The following is an 18,299-nucleotide window of genomic DNA, read 5'->3' as shown; positions in this document are numbered from 1 at the left end:
AATGAAGTTAGCTTTTTCGTGCATATATACATTAAATATTCACGTAAAAGATATATTTTACATATTTATTGTTGAAGTTGTAATGTGTGAATATTAACTTTAACTTTTTATATAATTGTGATTTTTCATTCATGAAGCAACTGTCACGAAATCCATTCTTTCCCGGGATAATTAAAGTATACTGATTTGTATAAGTATGGAAATATATGTACTATATGTGAATATGTGCTCCCCCCTCAAATGCACTTTCCAAGTAAAAGGAATTCGTAAATCTTTTTTTTTTTTTTTTTTTTTTTTTTAACGATGAGAGCGATGTTAAAGTATCCCAATCTCCAGTGGAGTCTGCTAACGCATGTTCAATTATCTTAAGGTCAAAGGAGAGCTTGATCATTTATACTCATTGTATGTTTATAAACCATAGAAACCGTGTTTGTTCACGTATATTGTTTTATATTGAGCGTGATTGACACATTTATGAATATCAGGTTATGCATTAGTTGTTTGTCCATTCCAACATTACAGTGTTGCTATATTATGATATACAACCCAATTTGCAAACAGACTGGCATTTAGGTTTAATCAGTTTTAGCACAGACTGGCTTAGGTTTAGTATGACAATTAGCGCCACTCATTGGTTAAAATTGATACTGCTGAGCCTCTCTTTAAACAGTGAACTGTTATAAAATTGTCTATTAAGGCACAGCAAAGAAATATCAAGCTAATAAAAAAGGAAGGAAAAGAATGAATCAAAATTGTTAAGACAACTTTATTTTCAATTATGTGAGAATAACATGTTAGTTGCAAGGGATGTTTGTAGTTGATCATTAATCATACAAGTCAGTAGTATTGTTACCTAACAAGTCTAGCTGCAAACAACTGAGAATATAAAATAGTCAACTTAATTTTGACTTAATTTTGAAGCAGACTTTAAAATAACAAATTGTTCATTTCTGAAGCTAAGCAATATATTAAAATGAGCTGTGAAAAAGATATTCATTTAACATGTGTTGTTTAGAATAAGAGTATTAATCATACTATGCATACATTTGATTACTGGAAAACCTTATCACCAAAATCTGCAAACTATCAAAAGATTTAAATGCATTCAAAATAAGAATCATTATTCAAACAGTAGCAGAAAAGCATTTAGAAAACCAAACTGTTAAAAGAGTACTCAAACTGCAAATGACCTGTTGTTAATAACAGGTCTAGTTAACATTTTTATGCTGTGTATTAAGATTGAGAAAGGGAGCTAAAGTTGGTACTGGTGGAGCAGTATGAGTAGCTGCTAGAGGAGTAATCCACACTTCCTCTACGAGATCCACTCCTTGAGCCGGCAAGGGAACCAGCCCTGGACCCAGAGCGTGATCCTGGGTTGGAGACATTGTAAGGGCTGCTGATTCCCTTGGAGGATATTGAGGAGGCCTGCAGCATCTTCATACCATTGCTTTCTTCCACCATGCAGCTGTCCATGGCTTGCTTGTAGGAGATCTTTAGTTTTGTCTTTGGGCATGTCAGGTTCTTCTGGTGGTTCCTTGTATCCTGAAGCTTCTGGGCCCCTTGACCATCTAACCAACCTCTACGAATAGCCTCTTCAATGGTGATGCGACGTCCAGTGCCAGGCTCTATCAGGCCTCCTGTCAGGTACTGGAATTCTAGAAATCTCTGGCCAGCTTCATATGGCAACCATGTCTCCTTCACTGCCTCTGCTGCAGACATCTTTCTTTTAGTCTTCACATCCTCAAAACCAGCATAGGCTTTCTGGGCAGGTTTCAGCTTAGCGCTCATGCTTTCGTCGATGATACTCTGATGGACAGCATCCTGCAGCGACAGTCTCTCACCAGTGGCAGGGTTGATAATACCTCCTGTGCATGCCTGGGCCTCCAGTAGCCTCTGTGCTGTAATAGTGTCAACTATGCCTCTTCGGAGCCCTTCAGTCACCGTTACTTTCTCCAAGGTCTCTGTGTCGAATATAGCCCCCACAGGGCTGTGGTCATCAAACATTTCAGGTGGAGAAACAGTAATAGAAATACTGTTGAAGCGTTTACGAACTGTGGGAGAAGATGGTGTGGCTTGGGTTGGACTGCTGCAGGTGTGGATGTCATCAACATTGCTGGCTGCAATGTTCATCTCTATACTGCTGGTTCTGCTGGTGATTTGGTCAGCAAACTGTGTCAAGGTAAGGGTTCCGCTACGATACTCATTTATACACGTCTGATCAATGACACCGCGTTCCAGGCAGTCCTTGATGTCATACTGGGTTCCTGTTTTCCTATCCACTATCACCAAACGCTCAGAGCCATCAGGCCCCTTGATAGTTATCTCCTCCCACTCACACTCTTGCTCTGACAAGCCCAGGAAAGTGTCATAGTCAATAAGCTCTCGATGGTAGGCCTCCCTCACTGACATCTCCAGCCCGGTGTCTGGGTCAACGATGACAACCCTCCTCTTGCGAAGGATATTGGTACGGCTCTCCTGTGACTTCTTGGCCTTCTTTTTGTCATTGATTGGGAGAATTGTTAGGCCTGTTTTGGGATCTGTAATGCACCTGTCCTTCAGCTGAAGATATGTCAGGTTTTCCTTATCATTAGGGTCAAAAAAGCCTTTTGTGTCATCACCTTCATAAGTTAGGATCTCATTCATTTCCTCATCAAAGTATCCCCTTTTATAGGCAACAGCGATATCAATACGGTGGTTCTCTTTGGGGTCAATAATCCCACCGCTGGCAATTTGGGCTTCAAGAAGACGGATTCCATGACCTTTCTCAATAAGATCTTTGTCAATAGCCTCGAAGAGGGAGATTTTGTTTCCTGTAGATGGATCTGTGTATCCAGTTACTGCCTTCTCTGCAGATAGTAGCTTATTCTTAAACTCTTTTCCTATCAGGCCTCTCTTTGCGGCCTCCTCTACTGTCAAGAACACATTGTTGACTGGATCAACAATGAAGCCAGAAGCAGCTTGGGCCTCAAGTAGTTCCAGGGTAGTTCCTCGCATGAGCAGGCCTTCCTTCATAGCCTGATAGAAAGGCATTATTCTGTCATTGGCCTCATCATAGATCCCTGCAATGCAGGAGGAGCCATAGAGATAGGACTTTAGCTTTTCTTGAATTTCACTGATGGTGAGCTCGCCTGCATTAAACTTCGCAAAATCACTTTCACTCAGCAGTCCAGAGATGAAGAGCTCTAAAATTGTGACATACCCTCTGATACCTGGGATTTTATCAGGTTGTTCTGGACCAGAGAGCAGAAGCAAGCCAAAGACAGGTTCCACCACGGCCTTCTTCCGAAGGTCATTATAGCTTATCTTCTTTCCTGTTGTTGGATCCAGGTAGCAGGTGGGTTTTTTGTTCAAAGCCCTGTAGAGCTCTTCATCGATAAGATTGCGATCCAAAGCCAGATCTTTCGGAAGGAACACGCTCAGAACGGGGTCCAAAATGCCTCCAACAGAGTCCTGAGCCTGGAGCAAGCGGATGGCTGTGTCTTTTTTTACACGGCCCTGTTTGCAAGCCTGACCCACAGATAACATTTTGCCAGTGTATGGATCTTTAAAACCTGTGCTGGCAGCTTCAGCTGTCAGCAAGGTGTCTCTGTCTTCTGTGTCTACAATCCCTCTTGAGCAGGCAGTATCCACAGGCATCTTTTCATTAAATGCTGGGTCCATTATGTAGCCTGTTGCAGCTTGGGCTTCAAGGAGCATGAGGGCACTCTCTGGAGTGAGGAGTTTCTTGTTTTTCGCTTCAGTGAACGGCATTTTCCCTTGAGAACCTGCTTTCATGCCAGCAATAATGCCAGTGCCTTTAAGATTAAGCTGGATGTCCATGGCTACCTCATCCACTGTCTTTTTTCCATTTAGGAGTTGGTCCAGTGTGGTTTTAGTGATTATACCACAGTCACAAAGCTGATGGGCTGTGACTTTGCGGCGTACCCCATCAAATATCAGCTTGGATGGATCAATTGTTGAAACATTTTCCTTTGTCTGGGTCTGCCTGGTCATTGTGCTGGGTCTCTGCTGCAGCCTCTTTATCTCTTTCTCCAGCGCCGCTCTCTTGAGAGCCAGGTCTGCTGCCTCCTTTTCAGAGATCGTCAGGCGGCTCTTGTACCTCTCCTCAATACTCTTCAGTTCCCTCATGAGCCTATCTATCTCAGTCTTCAGGGAGATCCTGTCTCGATCAGCCTTGTCTCTGTCTGATTCACACTGCCTAATGTGGCTTTCTCTCAACTCATACTTGCTCTTCATTTGGTTGAAATCCTTAAGGATACCATTATTTTCATCTTGAAGCCGCTGTTTGTTGCGGAGCTCAGTATCTAACGTGATCTTGATACGGGTCAGTTCCTCTTCTATGCGCAGACTACGATTCTTGTCCTGATCCAGTAGTTTAAGCCTGGACAGTAAACTGTCCCTCTCCAGCAGTAGCTCACTATATTGGCTTTGGGAACTATGCATCATGATGGATGTCTGCGGAGAGATAAGAAAACACATTATTATTTCTGTAAAGAAAAGCCAATAAATGATGCACATAGCAAAAAGTAGTATTCCAATTCCATTCCATTTTTCATTTGTGATGCTACTGGCCAAATAAATGTACTGATTAAACTGATTGTGAATCTGAATAAATGTGTTCAATATATCATCAATTTATTATTATTATTATTATTATTATTATTATTATTATTATTATTATTATTATTATTATCATTATTATTATTATTATATATACATCAATTAGTATGCAGTAATGAATCAAGTTATTGTTATTTTTCGTACAACTGAGGTTGAATGGCATAATGTACGAATGGGTGAACATGCAGATCTGAGTAAAATCATTTGTAAGTGATTAAATTTCATGCAAAAACCTTTAACAAAATCATGTGCCCTAATATAACAGAGCCACTTTGAAATACTCAGATTCAAAGCAACCAAAGCGTTCATGCAAAAGCAGGAAGAAATTAGTTGAATTATGTGGGATGATCCGTCAATGCAATCAAAAATACCTCAATTGATTGCTTTTGGATTTTGTCTATTTCCGTTTTAAGTTTTTCCCTCTCGTTGGTCAGGTCATTGATGAGGCTCTGGAGCTCCGTGGTCCTCCTGTTGCTACTCTGAAGCTGGACATGCAAGGCTGAGATCTGAGTTGAAGTATCTCCATCAATAGCGTCTTTGCTAAGCTTCAGCTCATCCCTCTCATGTCTCACTTTCCTCAGCTCCTCGTCCAACCTTAGTCTTTCCTTGGTCAGGTTCTGCGTCAGAGTCTTCAGCTTTTCAATCTCTGTATTGAAGTTGTTAAGCTGGAGGCTCTTCTCCTCAATGGTTTTATACAGGCTCTCGTTACGTTGGTTGAGCTCATCACAACGAGCAATTTCCTGCTGGAGCTTCTGTTTAAGTGACCTCAGGTCAGCTGTGACAGTGGCCAGTTCCTGCTTGGTGACTTTGTGCTCTCTCAGACTCTTCTCCAGAGCCTCCTGGAGGGCGCTGATGTCCTGCTCATACTTCCTTCCACTGTTGGAAGTCTCTATCTGGGTAGATTTCAGTGTGCTTATTGTAGTAGTGTGTTCTCTGCAAGTATGTGTCACCCTCTCCAACTCTGCCTCCATTCTCTTTCTACGTGTGAACTCCTCCTGGGTTGCTTTCTTTTGCTTCTCCACCTCAGCTTCCATTCCATCCAAAGAGCACTGAAGTTCCCGAATACGGCTCTGCAGCCTGGCAGAACTCTGCTCAACCTTGGCTTTCTCGCTGGCCTGCTTCTTCTCCAGCTCTACCTGGGTGATGTGGATCTCTTGCTCTGACACTTTAAGGATGTTAATGGACTCCAAATAGGAGGCGTTCATTGCCTTCAGCTCTGCCTCAGCCTGTTTCAGGTGATTGACTTCCAATTCCAGGGCCCTCCTCTTCTTTCCCTCCTCCTCCAGGTTAAATGTTAGAAGACTGATCTGCCTGGACTTTTCTTGAAGGTCTTTGGTAGCCTCCTTTAGTTTGAGGTCATTCTCCCCTCCCTGTTGCATCAGTGTTCTCAGCTGAATCTCCAATTCACTGCGCACTCTTGTTTCTTGTACCACTGAGGCCCTCTGCTGGCTGACCTCCTGCTCTGCTCTGCTCTTCTGTTCTTCCGTCTGAGCAATGGAGTGCCTGAGCCTCCTCAGCTCCTCCTCTAGATCTCTCTTTTCACTATTGAGTCTGTCAGCTTGCAGCTTCAGTCCTGCTGTGTCTTCTTTTTTCTGCTGTTCGGTTTTCAGGATCGTGGTCTTGGTAACATGGATCTGTGTCTCGTATGTCTGCTTGAGTTCATTAAGCTCCTGGGTGTACTGTGTTCTTACCTTTGAGATATCTGATTCAGCATTTCGTCGACGCAGCTCTTCCTCCTCTAGCAGTATCTTCATCCTCTCCAGTTCACGTTCCTTGTCTTTCACCGACTTTTCCAAATCAATCTTGGTCCAGTTGAGTTCTTCCAACTCTTTCTGTCTGCGGCGAACAGCCCCCTCATACTCTTCTTGTTGGCTGGTGTAGCGCTCCTCTGCCAGTCTTCTTTTCCTCTTTTCTTCATCCAGCTCGTATTTAATTTGGATCAGTTGTTCATTAAGCTTTTGAAGTTGGCTGTGTGTGCTCTCCAGGCTATCCTTGGTGGCATTAACTTGCATTGTATGGCTTATCTTAATCTCTTCCATAGAAATTAGCTTCTCCTGTGATAGAGAGAGCTCCCGCTTTAAGCGGGCCAAAGCATCCTCCAGAGACTTGTTTTTCTGATTACGGTCCTGGATTTCGTCCTTCAGACGCTTCAGTTCCTCATCCAACATATCTATCTTGGTGTTCCGCATCTGTAGAGGGCATTGACAATAACAGGAAGAGCGTCAAGTAAAAAAAAAACCTATTTTATATTAATTTGATCATACTATTTATTTTACTAAGATAATAATATTGACTTGACCCAATGTCTTTAATGGCATTATACAAATCGGAAACCTACCTTTAGCTCCTCCATGTTCTTCAGGAGCTCCCCTAGGAACTTGTAGTAGTCACTTGAGCGGGTCAGGAGCTCTATGTAGTTGGACTGGAGACCAGACGCCTGTTGGGAGTCAAAATAAGAGGATGAAAAATATTCATTTGTTAAATGAATACCAGTGATATCTTTAAATGACATACTGTATGCAATTATGGGATCTACCCTCAAATTGGTTGTATTGCATATGCTTAAAATACAAAGGCAATAACCATTGTTTAATTCTTATTTGACAAACAGAAGATAAACACAATAGCTAATTGGAAATCGGTTTCATATGATGTAATGGAGAGATTCACACCTCTTGTCTGACCACAGAAGCGGGTGACTGCAGCATTGTTCTTTTGATAGGAATGTTAAGCAGTGTTTCCAGGCCTGAACTGTAGGAAGCCAGCTGCAGCTCATAGTCCTGAAAACCCATTAACACAACATGGACTTCATTATTTTGCACCACAACTTATTTTTTTCGTATTTAAAAGTACTTTAAAAGAAAACAAAAAAAATGGGGCAGATTTATTGACCACCTACCTTTATGGAGGATGCACAGGTGTCTGCATTTTTCTGCATATCCTCTACTTTCTCCTTCTTTCCTTTTATTTCAGTGTGAAGAGCCTGCGCAGTCAGCAAAAGGTGGCATTAAATTGACAGATTTAATTGAACAGAACAGAGCTATTACTTTATCAGACAAAAATATTAATGATATGATTATAAGTGGTTCCTAAATTAATAAATAAATTTGGTCTCAAGGGCAAGTAAGTTGACCTGTATGCGTTTTCAAACTTTTCTCTTTTGCTGTTGTAGAATGTAAAAAATCCACACGTACACAAATGCTCCAGCTGTCTCAATTAAAAAAGGATAGGATGAATATTTAAAATTCAATATCAAATCAGTTCAAATGTTATTACAATATGTTGGTATAGAGAAGACATGTGAAGACATGCCTTTTGTTGGTTGAGGTGGTCCATTAGAGTCTGGATGTCGCTGATCTTAACCGTCTGAAGGGTGTCCTGCCGCTTCCTGGCATTGTTGATCCACTGCTCCAGGAAATTGCTGCTCTGCTGATAATGTTGCACCTGTTTCTCCTGCTTCTCCAAATCCCACACTCTGAGGAGGAAAGAGTAGGAGGCAGAGAAAGGGATGAAGGGATATTTTTAGTGTTGTTACTAGCGATGACGGAGAGATGAGGTGGAGAATTATTCACAGGTATTAAAGAAATGTGTGTGCGTGCATAGACTATGTACCTGCTGTCAATCTGGTTTTGGATGCGGCGCCAGCGATCAGACATCTGAACCACCTGGTCTGAGTACTTGGCCAAGTCTACATCACACTTGTGGTAGGGCTCAGTGATTTGACCATTAAAGTGCACTGCTTTACTCAGGTCAGATTCCATTGCCGTCAGAAGGTCTCTTTTTTGATCCAGATCGCTTTTCATTTGCTTGAATAGAAAAATCACAAATTTGATTTAAATTTCCACAATAATGATTCATCCTATTTAAGACTGTTTTACATCAAGAGGTGTTCAATATGACAATATGTACATGATATGATCGACATTCATCAGAGAATCTTCAATTTTGTCACGTTTGGAAAAGGTATTAAGATTCCTTACCAAACTAAAAAATTGAAATATTAAAATAATCCAATACAGGTAACATTTGTGATTTGAAAATGTCCCTTTTTAAGTAAAAAGTACACAAGTATCATTGGCAAAATGCATCAAAAGTAAAAAGTACTCATAATTCAGAAAAATGGGCAGAACAACAAGTTCCATCTGACAAGTGACATTAAAATTGAATACTCAAGTAAAGTATAAGTCACTTTATTTTGTATTGAAGTACAATACTTACTTTATTACCTACTTTTACTATTCAAATACATATCTATAAACAGTGTATCAAACCTTCAGTGTGCTCCGATAGTTTTCCACCTCTCGAAGGTCCAGAGAGGAGGTCTCCTTCTCTGTCAGCCGGGCCTCATGGACTTTAATAATATCTTCAGCCTGATGGAGGCTGTAGAGAAAAGCCTGAACAGCTGACATCCTGTTAAATACACAAAGCCATCATGTTAAATGCACTGGTCCTTGCAGAGGACTTTCAAAGCGATTAATGAGAGAAAAATGGGTTAACTCTATAATCTGCAAAGCTGTATGTTGCAACCAGTTCTTGTCCCAGTACTTATTTATAGTGTGCAGTAATTTTTTTAAGAATAAAAGAAAAAACGATGTGAAAAAAAATGTACCTTTCAAAGTAGGCAGGGTAGAGAGCCTGCAGGCCAGTCAGTTTTTTGCTTATGATTTTCAGTTCAGAGTGGAGGAACTTGGCTTGCTCAGAGTCTCGAGGTATTCCCTCCAGTTGCTTAAGAATCTTTTCTCTGAGTCGCATGTACTCATCATAAATGGAGTCCAAGTCTTGGTGCACAGTCTGCATTTCAATATTTTATAACAATTAACATTTAGCATAATCAGTTGTTTTACACTAGCCTAAAAACGGGAAAGTAATATATTGTGTTTTACCTATATTTTGCACATTCACATCTCACTTGTAATTAGACAGAACTGTATGTTACACACCTTCAGCTTTGTGATGTGCACTGAGCACTCGTGCACGCTGTTCTCCCCCAGGGGAATGTGGAGATGGCTGGTGAGCCCAGACTCAGCCAGCTCCAGCCTGCGATGAATTTCTTGCAGATCTTTTAGCAGGATGACGCTGAGGGTAGAACTGGTTGAGGGAGGCTGGGTTTTGTTCGGGTTATCCTTTACTTCAATAATCGGGGATTCTGGTTTTGGTGGTTCAGGCTTCACCACTCCAGTCCCTTTATTGCCAGCAGGAAAATGTGAAAAATTTCAATGTTTAGTGGAAAGAAACAGCATTACTTTGTGGCCTGACGTTTTAAGAAGAAGATAAGGAAATGTGACACTTACCAGGGTGCTGGATAATCAGTGTATCATAGTAGCTCTGGGTTTTATCAAAGCGGTCCTGGATATTTTTCTTGTCGTCTTCCCCAAACATCTCAGAACCTTGGCTGGTACGCAAGAACTCTTGGTAATGAGTCTCCAGTGTTTTGATGATATTGCGGTACTCATCGGGACGCATGTTAGACAGCTGTAAGACAATGGAGAGGGGTAAGGTTAAGGAAAAGACACAGGATATGAGCCCACTTCAGCAAACCAAGTTTCAGATAAGATGGACACTAGTGGGAATTAGTGTAATAAAGAAGTGTTATTTACTTATCTAATAGCTTTGGAAAATTAAATATAGTCAAAGACAGAAGAAGTAAGTCTCAAACTTTTGACATCATCAAGTATAAGTCTAAAACAGCTTACAGAACATTTGTTTTTCTTTGTTATACTAAAATGACCCTTTTATATATATATAGAAGATCCAGACTTTAAACCTGATCATACATCTTAGTTTTAGCACTGCAGTTTTTGGATTTGAGAAAGACATTCATGTAGTTTCCCTTTGAGTGTATCGACTTCTTTGTGATATCTCACCATGGTGGTAGTGAGGGAGTTGATGTAAGTCATGTCTTTGAGGCAGTATTGCCATGCGATGAGACTCTTGATGTTGATGTAGAGCTGACTCCAGATGCTCATGATGGCTTCATAATACTGCTCATTCCTAGAAACAGCATAAGTCATTAACATCAGACACTATATATTAAACATAATATCATATTTATAAAAGAGAAATATTAACATTGTCATTTTAATATAATGATAACTTGTTTCTTTGTGCGTTATAGATATTTTCTTACCTCTGACACTTATTTTAACCTTTAAGAATCTATTGAACAATGTCAGCAAAGTATTTATAGCCAACCCAAAGGGAAGCTTTTTCCATTTATTTCTAGAAAATTGTGATGTATCCAATACAGTTACTACATAGAGAAATCTAAATTGAACCAACATCTAATCTGGGCTTTTTCATACCTACATTGGACAACATTGACTGCAAGGTTCTTACTTGTTGGCAAGGCCAATGCTGAGAGGGTTTGGTGGGGGGATAAGCAGACACACAGAGGGAACCAACATATCCAGACCGCCAGGTCCAGTCACAAGCCACTTGCTGCGCTGCGAGTTATCCTTCAGGATGCCTTCATTCCCTTTCAAAATCCCTATCTGAAGACAGAAAATCCAAACTGACAAAATGCTGATATATACTTGTAATGCTCATCTTATTATTCTGGGTCCCAGTGTGTGTGTGTGAGTGAGTGAGTGAGTGAGTGAGTGAGTGAGTGAGTGAGTGAGTGAGTGAGTGAGTGAGTGAGTGAGTGAGTGAGTGAGTGAGTGAGTGAGTGAGTGAGTGAGTGAGTGAGTGAGTGAGTGTGTGTGTGTGAGGGAGGGAGGGAGGGAGGGAGGGAGAGAAAGCATATCCTACCTGGTCTTGTTTAAAGTCACATAAGGCCTTGACTATGACGGGGCTGCTAGTCTTGTCCTCTGGGTTGCGAGGTTTCAGCCTGACAATGCTCTTAGATTTGTTTACCAGACTGTGGACCTGCCTCTTATTCTCCATGACTCGCACCTTCTCTTTCTGTAAACATGCAAACATCAGATCTGAGCATTTAACTGACCCACTGTATACGGCAACTGTAAACCAAAGTTAAAAACTCTACAAGGGAATTCAGACAATGAACTGCACATAAACAGAGAAACCAGTTCAAAAGACATGCAAATGGTTTAAACCCGAGTCATTTGAAAGACCAAATAGTTGAGCATCCTTTGTACTTCACACCTGCTTGAAAATACTTATATAAATAAATATTTAGATGTTTAAATGTATAGTGATACCTCCAGGTTTCTCAGGAGTTCGTTGAGGTTATCCAGCGTGCTGTTCTTGTCGCAGCTAAAGTTGTTTCGGATAGTGTCTTGCCCTTTCTGCAGCTTTGCATAGGTCTCATTGGCCTCCTTGAAAAACTGAAGAGGGCAGCAAAAAGCTTTAATTAGTATTCACACTAAAAGACCTGCAGGGCATTCCTTCATACCAGCTAGACCAGGATTGAGCACTTACTTGGCTGTAGGCAGCATTCTCCTTTAAGTGAACATGGATACACTTGGTGATCTGGAGAAGCCAGCTCCACTGGGTCTGTAAGGTGTCCATGTAGGCCTGTTGGCACACACAGTTGTCAGTACATAGCAAGTGAATATTTGTCTCTTTATAAGAATAAATAGTCAGATAAAACAAAACATCTTACATCAATTTTATCAGAGGCAGGGTGGTCGTTGTTCAGGAGTCCATCTGCTTTCATCTTCAGCTTGTTTAGTTCCTTTTCCTTCTCCTCAAGATCTCTCATCAGTCCCTGTCAGGAGAACAGGAAGTAAGGGACCAAGACGTACATAACATACTTAACTAAGAGCTTAATGATACAAACACCAAACCAAGAGAAAAGAGGAGTTCAGACAGAGTTTCCTTACCGAGTAGCTCTCTTGCTTCCTTGGGATATACTGGTCGATGTTCTTGTCTCCCCAGTCGAACATAAGCTCTTCCTCCTCTCTCTCATTCACCCACATGATGGCTTGGGAGATCTCATCAATGATGCCCTTAAGCTCACGCAGCTGATCCACACGGTTGTGGGACATTTTCTGAGACAGACAAACAAGACATTTCAGGAATATGTATTGTATTGTATGTATAACTAAAAAACGATAAACTATAAAAAATACCTTTGTAAAAAATACTTTGTAAAAAGAGTTTGGTTTTACCTGCAGACTTTCCCATTCTTGTTCCATGATTGCCAGGTTATACTTGTCACCCCTCATGTTCTGAAGAAAAATATTGTGTTTGTTGCTCAGTCTTCAATAAGATTACAAGTTGCACACATGATACACAGTTAAAGTATCCAGCCCAAACAACCACTTACCAGGTCATCTCTGGCACGGTCTACTTCCTGGCTCCTTTGTATAGAGCTGTGGCTTCTGCTGTGGCTTATGATTTGTTTTTCTATGGTTTCAGAGTCGTCTCCCCACGGAGCTGTCTCAATCATGCGCTATAAGAGGCAGAAACACAGTTCATTACTTTAAAATGCAATAAATGCTACACACATTTACAATCTCAAAATCAACCTCAATTGACATGACATACCATATTTTGTCGGAACATTACTGTACAGTAGTTTATGAAATACCAGAACTGCATACATACAAGTTTGAAGAAATAATTAATGAATTACCAACAATAAATAATCAGTCTGCCTTTCTGAAGACCTTTCCTATGCTAGTTTTTATTTTATTTAAATAGTCACAAATGCATTGTTTTCTTTTTAAATGATGCAGTGTTTGTGGATAGACAAAAGAAACAAAAAAACTGTTGCAAAATGTCAATCACCGTAAAGGTGTGGGTGTGGTTCATGTGTAAGAAAGATAGAAAAAAAATGTGCTCTTGGGCACAGAAGACTGATCTTTATCCGCTTCAGTCAAAAAAGGCAATGCTTTTTAGAAAGATCAACTTGTTGTTTTGGCAATAAATAGAAAAAAACACAGTGTGCCCTCTTTATTCTTTAAGGCAACATAATTCTTAGCCTCAACACTATTCTCCCTGACGTTTATTCCCTGACGCATTTTCCCTCTTTGTCCTCCAGGTGTCAGCCTTTAATCATGACATCGGTTGTTAAGCAGGAAACTATCCCAACTATTCCCCCCTTGTTAGCAGCCTTCAGCTTTGATAAGAGCTCTGCCAGCAAACCAACCTCAGCCAGTCCCTGCTCTTCACTCACATTTTTTCTCTCTTCAAGCTTTTGTTCTCTAACCACTCCCTTTTCCTTCATGACTGCTTTGCTGAAGCTAAACACACTTTCTCTGTAAAGAGACTGTCAGCAGGACAGCTAATGTCTATAGTAAAAATGTCAACAAAGTGGACTGTAGGTAATAAACATGGAATTAAACCTGTTTTCGATTCTGATGACTGGGAGTACGTAGAGAGAGAGGGGGGCAAATGTAAGCAGTAGGACATCAAGTGCTGTTTCTAGTTTCCTGGTTTAAATAAGGCATGTAAAGTAAGAACTGAGACAGAAAAATATGTGAAGAAGTATATCTATATCTCACGACGGGAGGTGGGGGGGGTGTGAATGATGAAAAAGGGTGCGGCTTGAAGTGGTGACAGAACGCAGGGTGTGTTTTTTGGTTGGGTGGAAGGTTTGGGAGGTAGAGAGTAGATGGGCGTTTTCCTATGAGCATGTCAAAGTTCTGCTAAACTGCCCTATCCCACACGGGTGTCACATTTCACACTCCTTTACTTCTGCTTTGCTTTTTGCTCCCCCAGCTTATTTATCACTATATCCCTGCTCTCCGTTTCTGCCTTCCTGTCTCGCCGTCTCATTCTGAAATGGCGCAACCCTTCCCTCCTCTTTGTTTCAATCCTCCTTCATCCCCCCCGGCCTCTTTCACTCACGGATCAGGTTTTGGCAGCGTGTCCAGATGGTTTCAGTTACAGGAGGTCAGAATAAGTGATAGTGTAAGTTCATCCCCCCCTTCTTCTCCTCCTCACTTCACATACAAAAATGGTGCTTATTCATTCACCCTGGCATACAGGCATGTACACACATGCAGGTGCTACCTTTTTAATTCTGTTCAAACAGGTTATCACACTGTTTATGCCGTCACAGATTGAATCAGACAAGTTCACTGTTACCAGCGACTAGTGGTATCATTTAGTGAAAACAAGTCATTACAACTACTTTTCTGATTAACAAGAAATGCATCATAAAAGTTTGCCATAGGTAAAAGGTGTTTTCCGTAAAGGGGAACACATATGATTAATAACATTTTTTATTCATACATTTTATCATTTTATTTTTGATTCTAAAAAGATTTTTTGTTATGTGTTTTAATGAGGAATTATTATCATAGTATTCATTTGTTTTGTTTTTTTATTATTGTGATCTTAGATTTCTCTAACAAATGAAGTGCTCACCTTTTGCTGAGCAATCCAGGCGATGGCATCATTAAAGATCCTCCCCCCCTCCTGGGAACCCACGCTGCTTTTTCGCCGTCTTATTGTCATATTACCGACTAGTTGCTGTTGGATAGCACCATGCATGTGCTGGAACTGTTCTACACTGTAGAAAAAAGGAGAATATTTTGTGAATCTTCCAGAGGGCACACTAAGCCCTGAACATCAAAGTGATCCACTGGGAAAATACAGCTGAAAACAATATTCAGAAGGCATATAACTCTTCAAAATGCTTTGTCTTCAAAAGCTTTAATTACAGAAGGAACTTCAGATGATCCTGTATGCCCTCAAATACAGCAATATTGTACATACTAATCTGTAGGTACTATGTATTCAAGAATGTATGCATGCAAAGACAGCAAAGTATCAGACTGCAACACATCTTACCTTCTGAAGACATCACTAGGTATACGCATTTGCTGCAGGTCCCTGCCACAGACCATCATCTGCTCCATGGTTTCTGCAGCCATCATCAACAGCTTTTCTGCCTCTGCAGCTTGACCCCCCTATAGAATCACACAGTACAGACACTAAGCTCTTTACTCCTGCCAAATTATACTCAATTTGAATCGTTGTGGATGATATTATCAATTTTTAAATCACATCTGATGCATGAAGAGAAAACATTATAACAATAAAGCTAACATTGTTCTAATAACCACAACCAGTGAAAACACACACTTGAGTTGAGTTTGGTTTGATATGTATGCTTCACTTACACCCTGGATAATCATTTCGGCCCTCTGCAGGAAACTGTGGCACTGGTTCGACAGAAGGATAGCTCTTTGCTGCATTGCCTGTGCACTACACATGAGGGGAAAAAACAAAACATGGTTTTGTAATACAACTTTAAAAAATATCAATGTGAAAAGTTGAATTTTAAAAAGTTAGAAGTTTTAGAGACAGGCACTATTAAAGTAGTAAGTAAGTTACTCGATTTATGTAAATGCATGTAAATAATTGTTGAATTTCATTGATTTTAAACTTTTCAAAAAAGATGTTTAAAGCTTGTATGAAAAAATGCAATGTCAACAGGTCCTTTCTGGTGAGGAATAATACGTTTTTACAGTGGTACAAGGAAAAAGGTCAACAAAAAATGAACCAACTCTTGACTTTCTCTCTTCAAAGAGATTGCAACTCCCCCATTCATGTTTTGTTTTAACCTTTGTTACCCTTAAGTTAAGCATCAAAAAAGTGTTTTTATATTTAAGGAAATAGTTTGAAAAGTTTTGTCACATACATCTTTCCAAACATTAGCACTCACCGCATAATGAATGGTTGAACTGGAAGACATGCAAGGGGCATATTTGCACGTAGGCTATTTCCTATATTGAATATTTGGCAATCCATCAAGATTAATACAATTAGGAGACGAAACTAGAAGAATTACATTTTTGGAAATGTAGGTAAAAATGTAGGATCCTGTTTAGATTTTGGATTTAAGACAATTATACTTGCGATTATGTAGGAACAATTATCTCGACAGTATTTGGTGAGCTAGCAGTGGTGTTAATGGAACCTGTTTGATTACATTTCTTAATCTTAATGCTGCTAATAACAACAACATTTTCGATTAAACATTCCCAAATAGGGTTAAAGGCTTTCCTTGGACACGGCTCACATACAGTTTCTTAATAATGAATGTGTGGCTTATAACGACTTGTAAACTGGGAAAAACGTGTTTTACGACATTTAAAGGCTTTTTAAGCAAAACCTCATGCAACAGGTGATTTCTTACCTCACTCCCCCACCTGCGGCACCCATGCTCATAGGCAACTTCTGTCCCTTAGCGCCGTGCGAGGAGGACTTGGAGTAGGAGTAGACTGTGGTGTATCCGCCGTCCGTTGGGTATTCTGCGTGGAAACCGTTTCCCCCGACCATGTCGCTTCTGAAACTTGCATTCGCCAAATCCTGTCGAGAATTACTCCTCGGGCCCATGGTGGCCAATTTCGGATTAGAACCGTATAAACTCATGTTTGCGGAGTTAGTTTTAACAAAGTCTTAAAATGTCGGTTTGCTGTACTGTCCACACAGGGGACATACCGCACTCCCCTCCCGTCTCCTGTTGCGCAGATAATGCTCTGCTCTGTGTGAATAGACGGAAGCTGGCCGCTTTTGGACAGAAACCACACCTTGCTGTGTTTACGAAACACTCCTGCGCCCATTGGCCTGTGTGGGAAGATTATTGCTGGGGCTGTCTTTTTGTTCTTCTAAAATGTTGTTAAGTATGTCGAAATCAACACTTTTGATTTCAACATGCATACATGAATTACAGCATGTGTTTAACTTCGTGCAAGTTAATGGACAGTCCTGGGAAAAGTCACTTAAAACCTATGAGACGTGCTACGTTGTCACTATTCTTAAAACGAACTACTATTCTTGTTTTGGCAATTGTATAAGAAAACGTATGCTATACGTTTAGACAGCTGAATGTCTAAATGACGTTTAGTCGTCTCTGTGATGAATTTTAGACAAGCTTTGTCATTGTATTGGATTAGGTATGGTAAAGTGTACCTCATACTTTTGTTTACAGTCTATTTACTTTTAGATTAGATAAAACATGTGTAGCCTGTTTGTAATTGTATCTTACTTGAATACATCATAGGGAAATGTGGCCTTCCCTGTTGATGATTTTAACATTATGTTTTATTTTTACTGAAATGTCTAATTTGTCAAGGAATAACAGTTGGAAATGATTCTTCATTGTGATGTATCACAACATTTTTCACGTAATAAAGTCTATAAATAAAACAACATTACATTCTTAATTATGCTTAGGACTACCTATTCTTCAGGCTTTTTTAGGTATCACTACATTTGACTAGTTCTATGAAGAATTGTTCCAACCTCATGATGTGATTTATTTTTAGATTTAGGTTCACACTGTGGTTTCTTGCTCCTTTTGAGCCCCTTCCCTTCATTTAAACCCTGGCAAGCAATTGTGCTGTATACAGTTTACGCTAATTAAAAAATACAGCAGCCAAAACATTTAATACACAGCAGTCAGGAGAGATAGTGGTTGCACAAAGAATTTCTCATCCGTGGTTTAACATTCTTGAGGTCAGAAGGAGTCCATCTGAGTGATGAGTGTTTAGTGTAGCTGCTTGAAGCTGACAAATTACCAACAGCAAGTATACAACATTTTTAATTTATGTTTCCATTTTGTTTCGATCACTATGTCCTTACTTCTCTACCATCTGCATTCTCTGCACACACACACAGCACACCACAGGGGTTTTATATTTTTCAATGTATACACTCCAAATACACATAAACACAAACTCTATTTTTCATCTTCTTTTTATTAACTGTTTTATGTGTGTTTTGTGTCTTACACATTTGTATTTCATTTTCATAACTTT

The 18,299-nt window shown here is 40.1% G+C and overlaps 1 protein-coding gene across 2 annotated transcripts; it reads right to left on the bottom strand.

Moving 5' to 3' along the window:
- Positions 1 to 746: 746 nt before the first annotated feature.
- On the bottom strand, positions 747 to 17,025 carry LOC134865925 (desmoplakin-A-like). 2 transcript variants are annotated; one of them, XM_063885765.1, is made up of 24 exons: positions 16,676 to 17,025; positions 15,657 to 15,741; positions 15,325 to 15,443; positions 14,899 to 15,043; positions 12,851 to 12,976; positions 12,693 to 12,752; positions 12,405 to 12,572; positions 12,185 to 12,289; positions 12,001 to 12,096; positions 11,781 to 11,906; positions 11,371 to 11,523; positions 10,957 to 11,111; positions 10,485 to 10,611; positions 9,912 to 10,092; positions 9,561 to 9,802; positions 9,230 to 9,411; positions 8,892 to 9,030; positions 8,233 to 8,426; positions 7,933 to 8,095; positions 7,520 to 7,603; positions 7,293 to 7,400; positions 6,959 to 7,057; positions 4,992 to 6,809; positions 747 to 4,455 (listed from the first exon to the last, which is right to left on the bottom strand). In XM_063885765.1, the coding sequence occupies exons 1-24, from the start codon at positions 16,909 to 16,911 to the stop codon at positions 1,234 to 1,236; spliced, it is 8,133 nt and encodes a 2,710-aa protein (XP_063741835.1). In that variant the 5' UTR covers positions 16,912 to 17,025; the 3' UTR covers positions 747 to 1,233. The 2 variants fall into 2 exon arrangements, with proteins under 2 accessions (XP_063741835.1, XP_063741836.1); XM_063885766.1 differs by having other exon boundaries at positions 6,312 to 6,809; positions 16,676 to 17,023.
- Between the last annotated feature and the right edge of the window lie 1,274 nt (positions 17,026 to 18,299).

This window comes from Eleginops maclovinus, chromosome 6, assembly GCF_036324505.1.
Source record: "Eleginops maclovinus isolate JMC-PN-2008 ecotype Puerto Natales chromosome 6, JC_Emac_rtc_rv5, whole genome shotgun sequence".
In the NCBI taxonomy this organism is placed as follows: Eukaryota; Metazoa; Chordata; class Actinopteri; order Perciformes; family Eleginopidae; genus Eleginops; species Eleginops maclovinus.
Note: the sequence above shows the minus strand (reverse complement) of the source record. Positions and strands in the feature narration are given on the sequence as shown.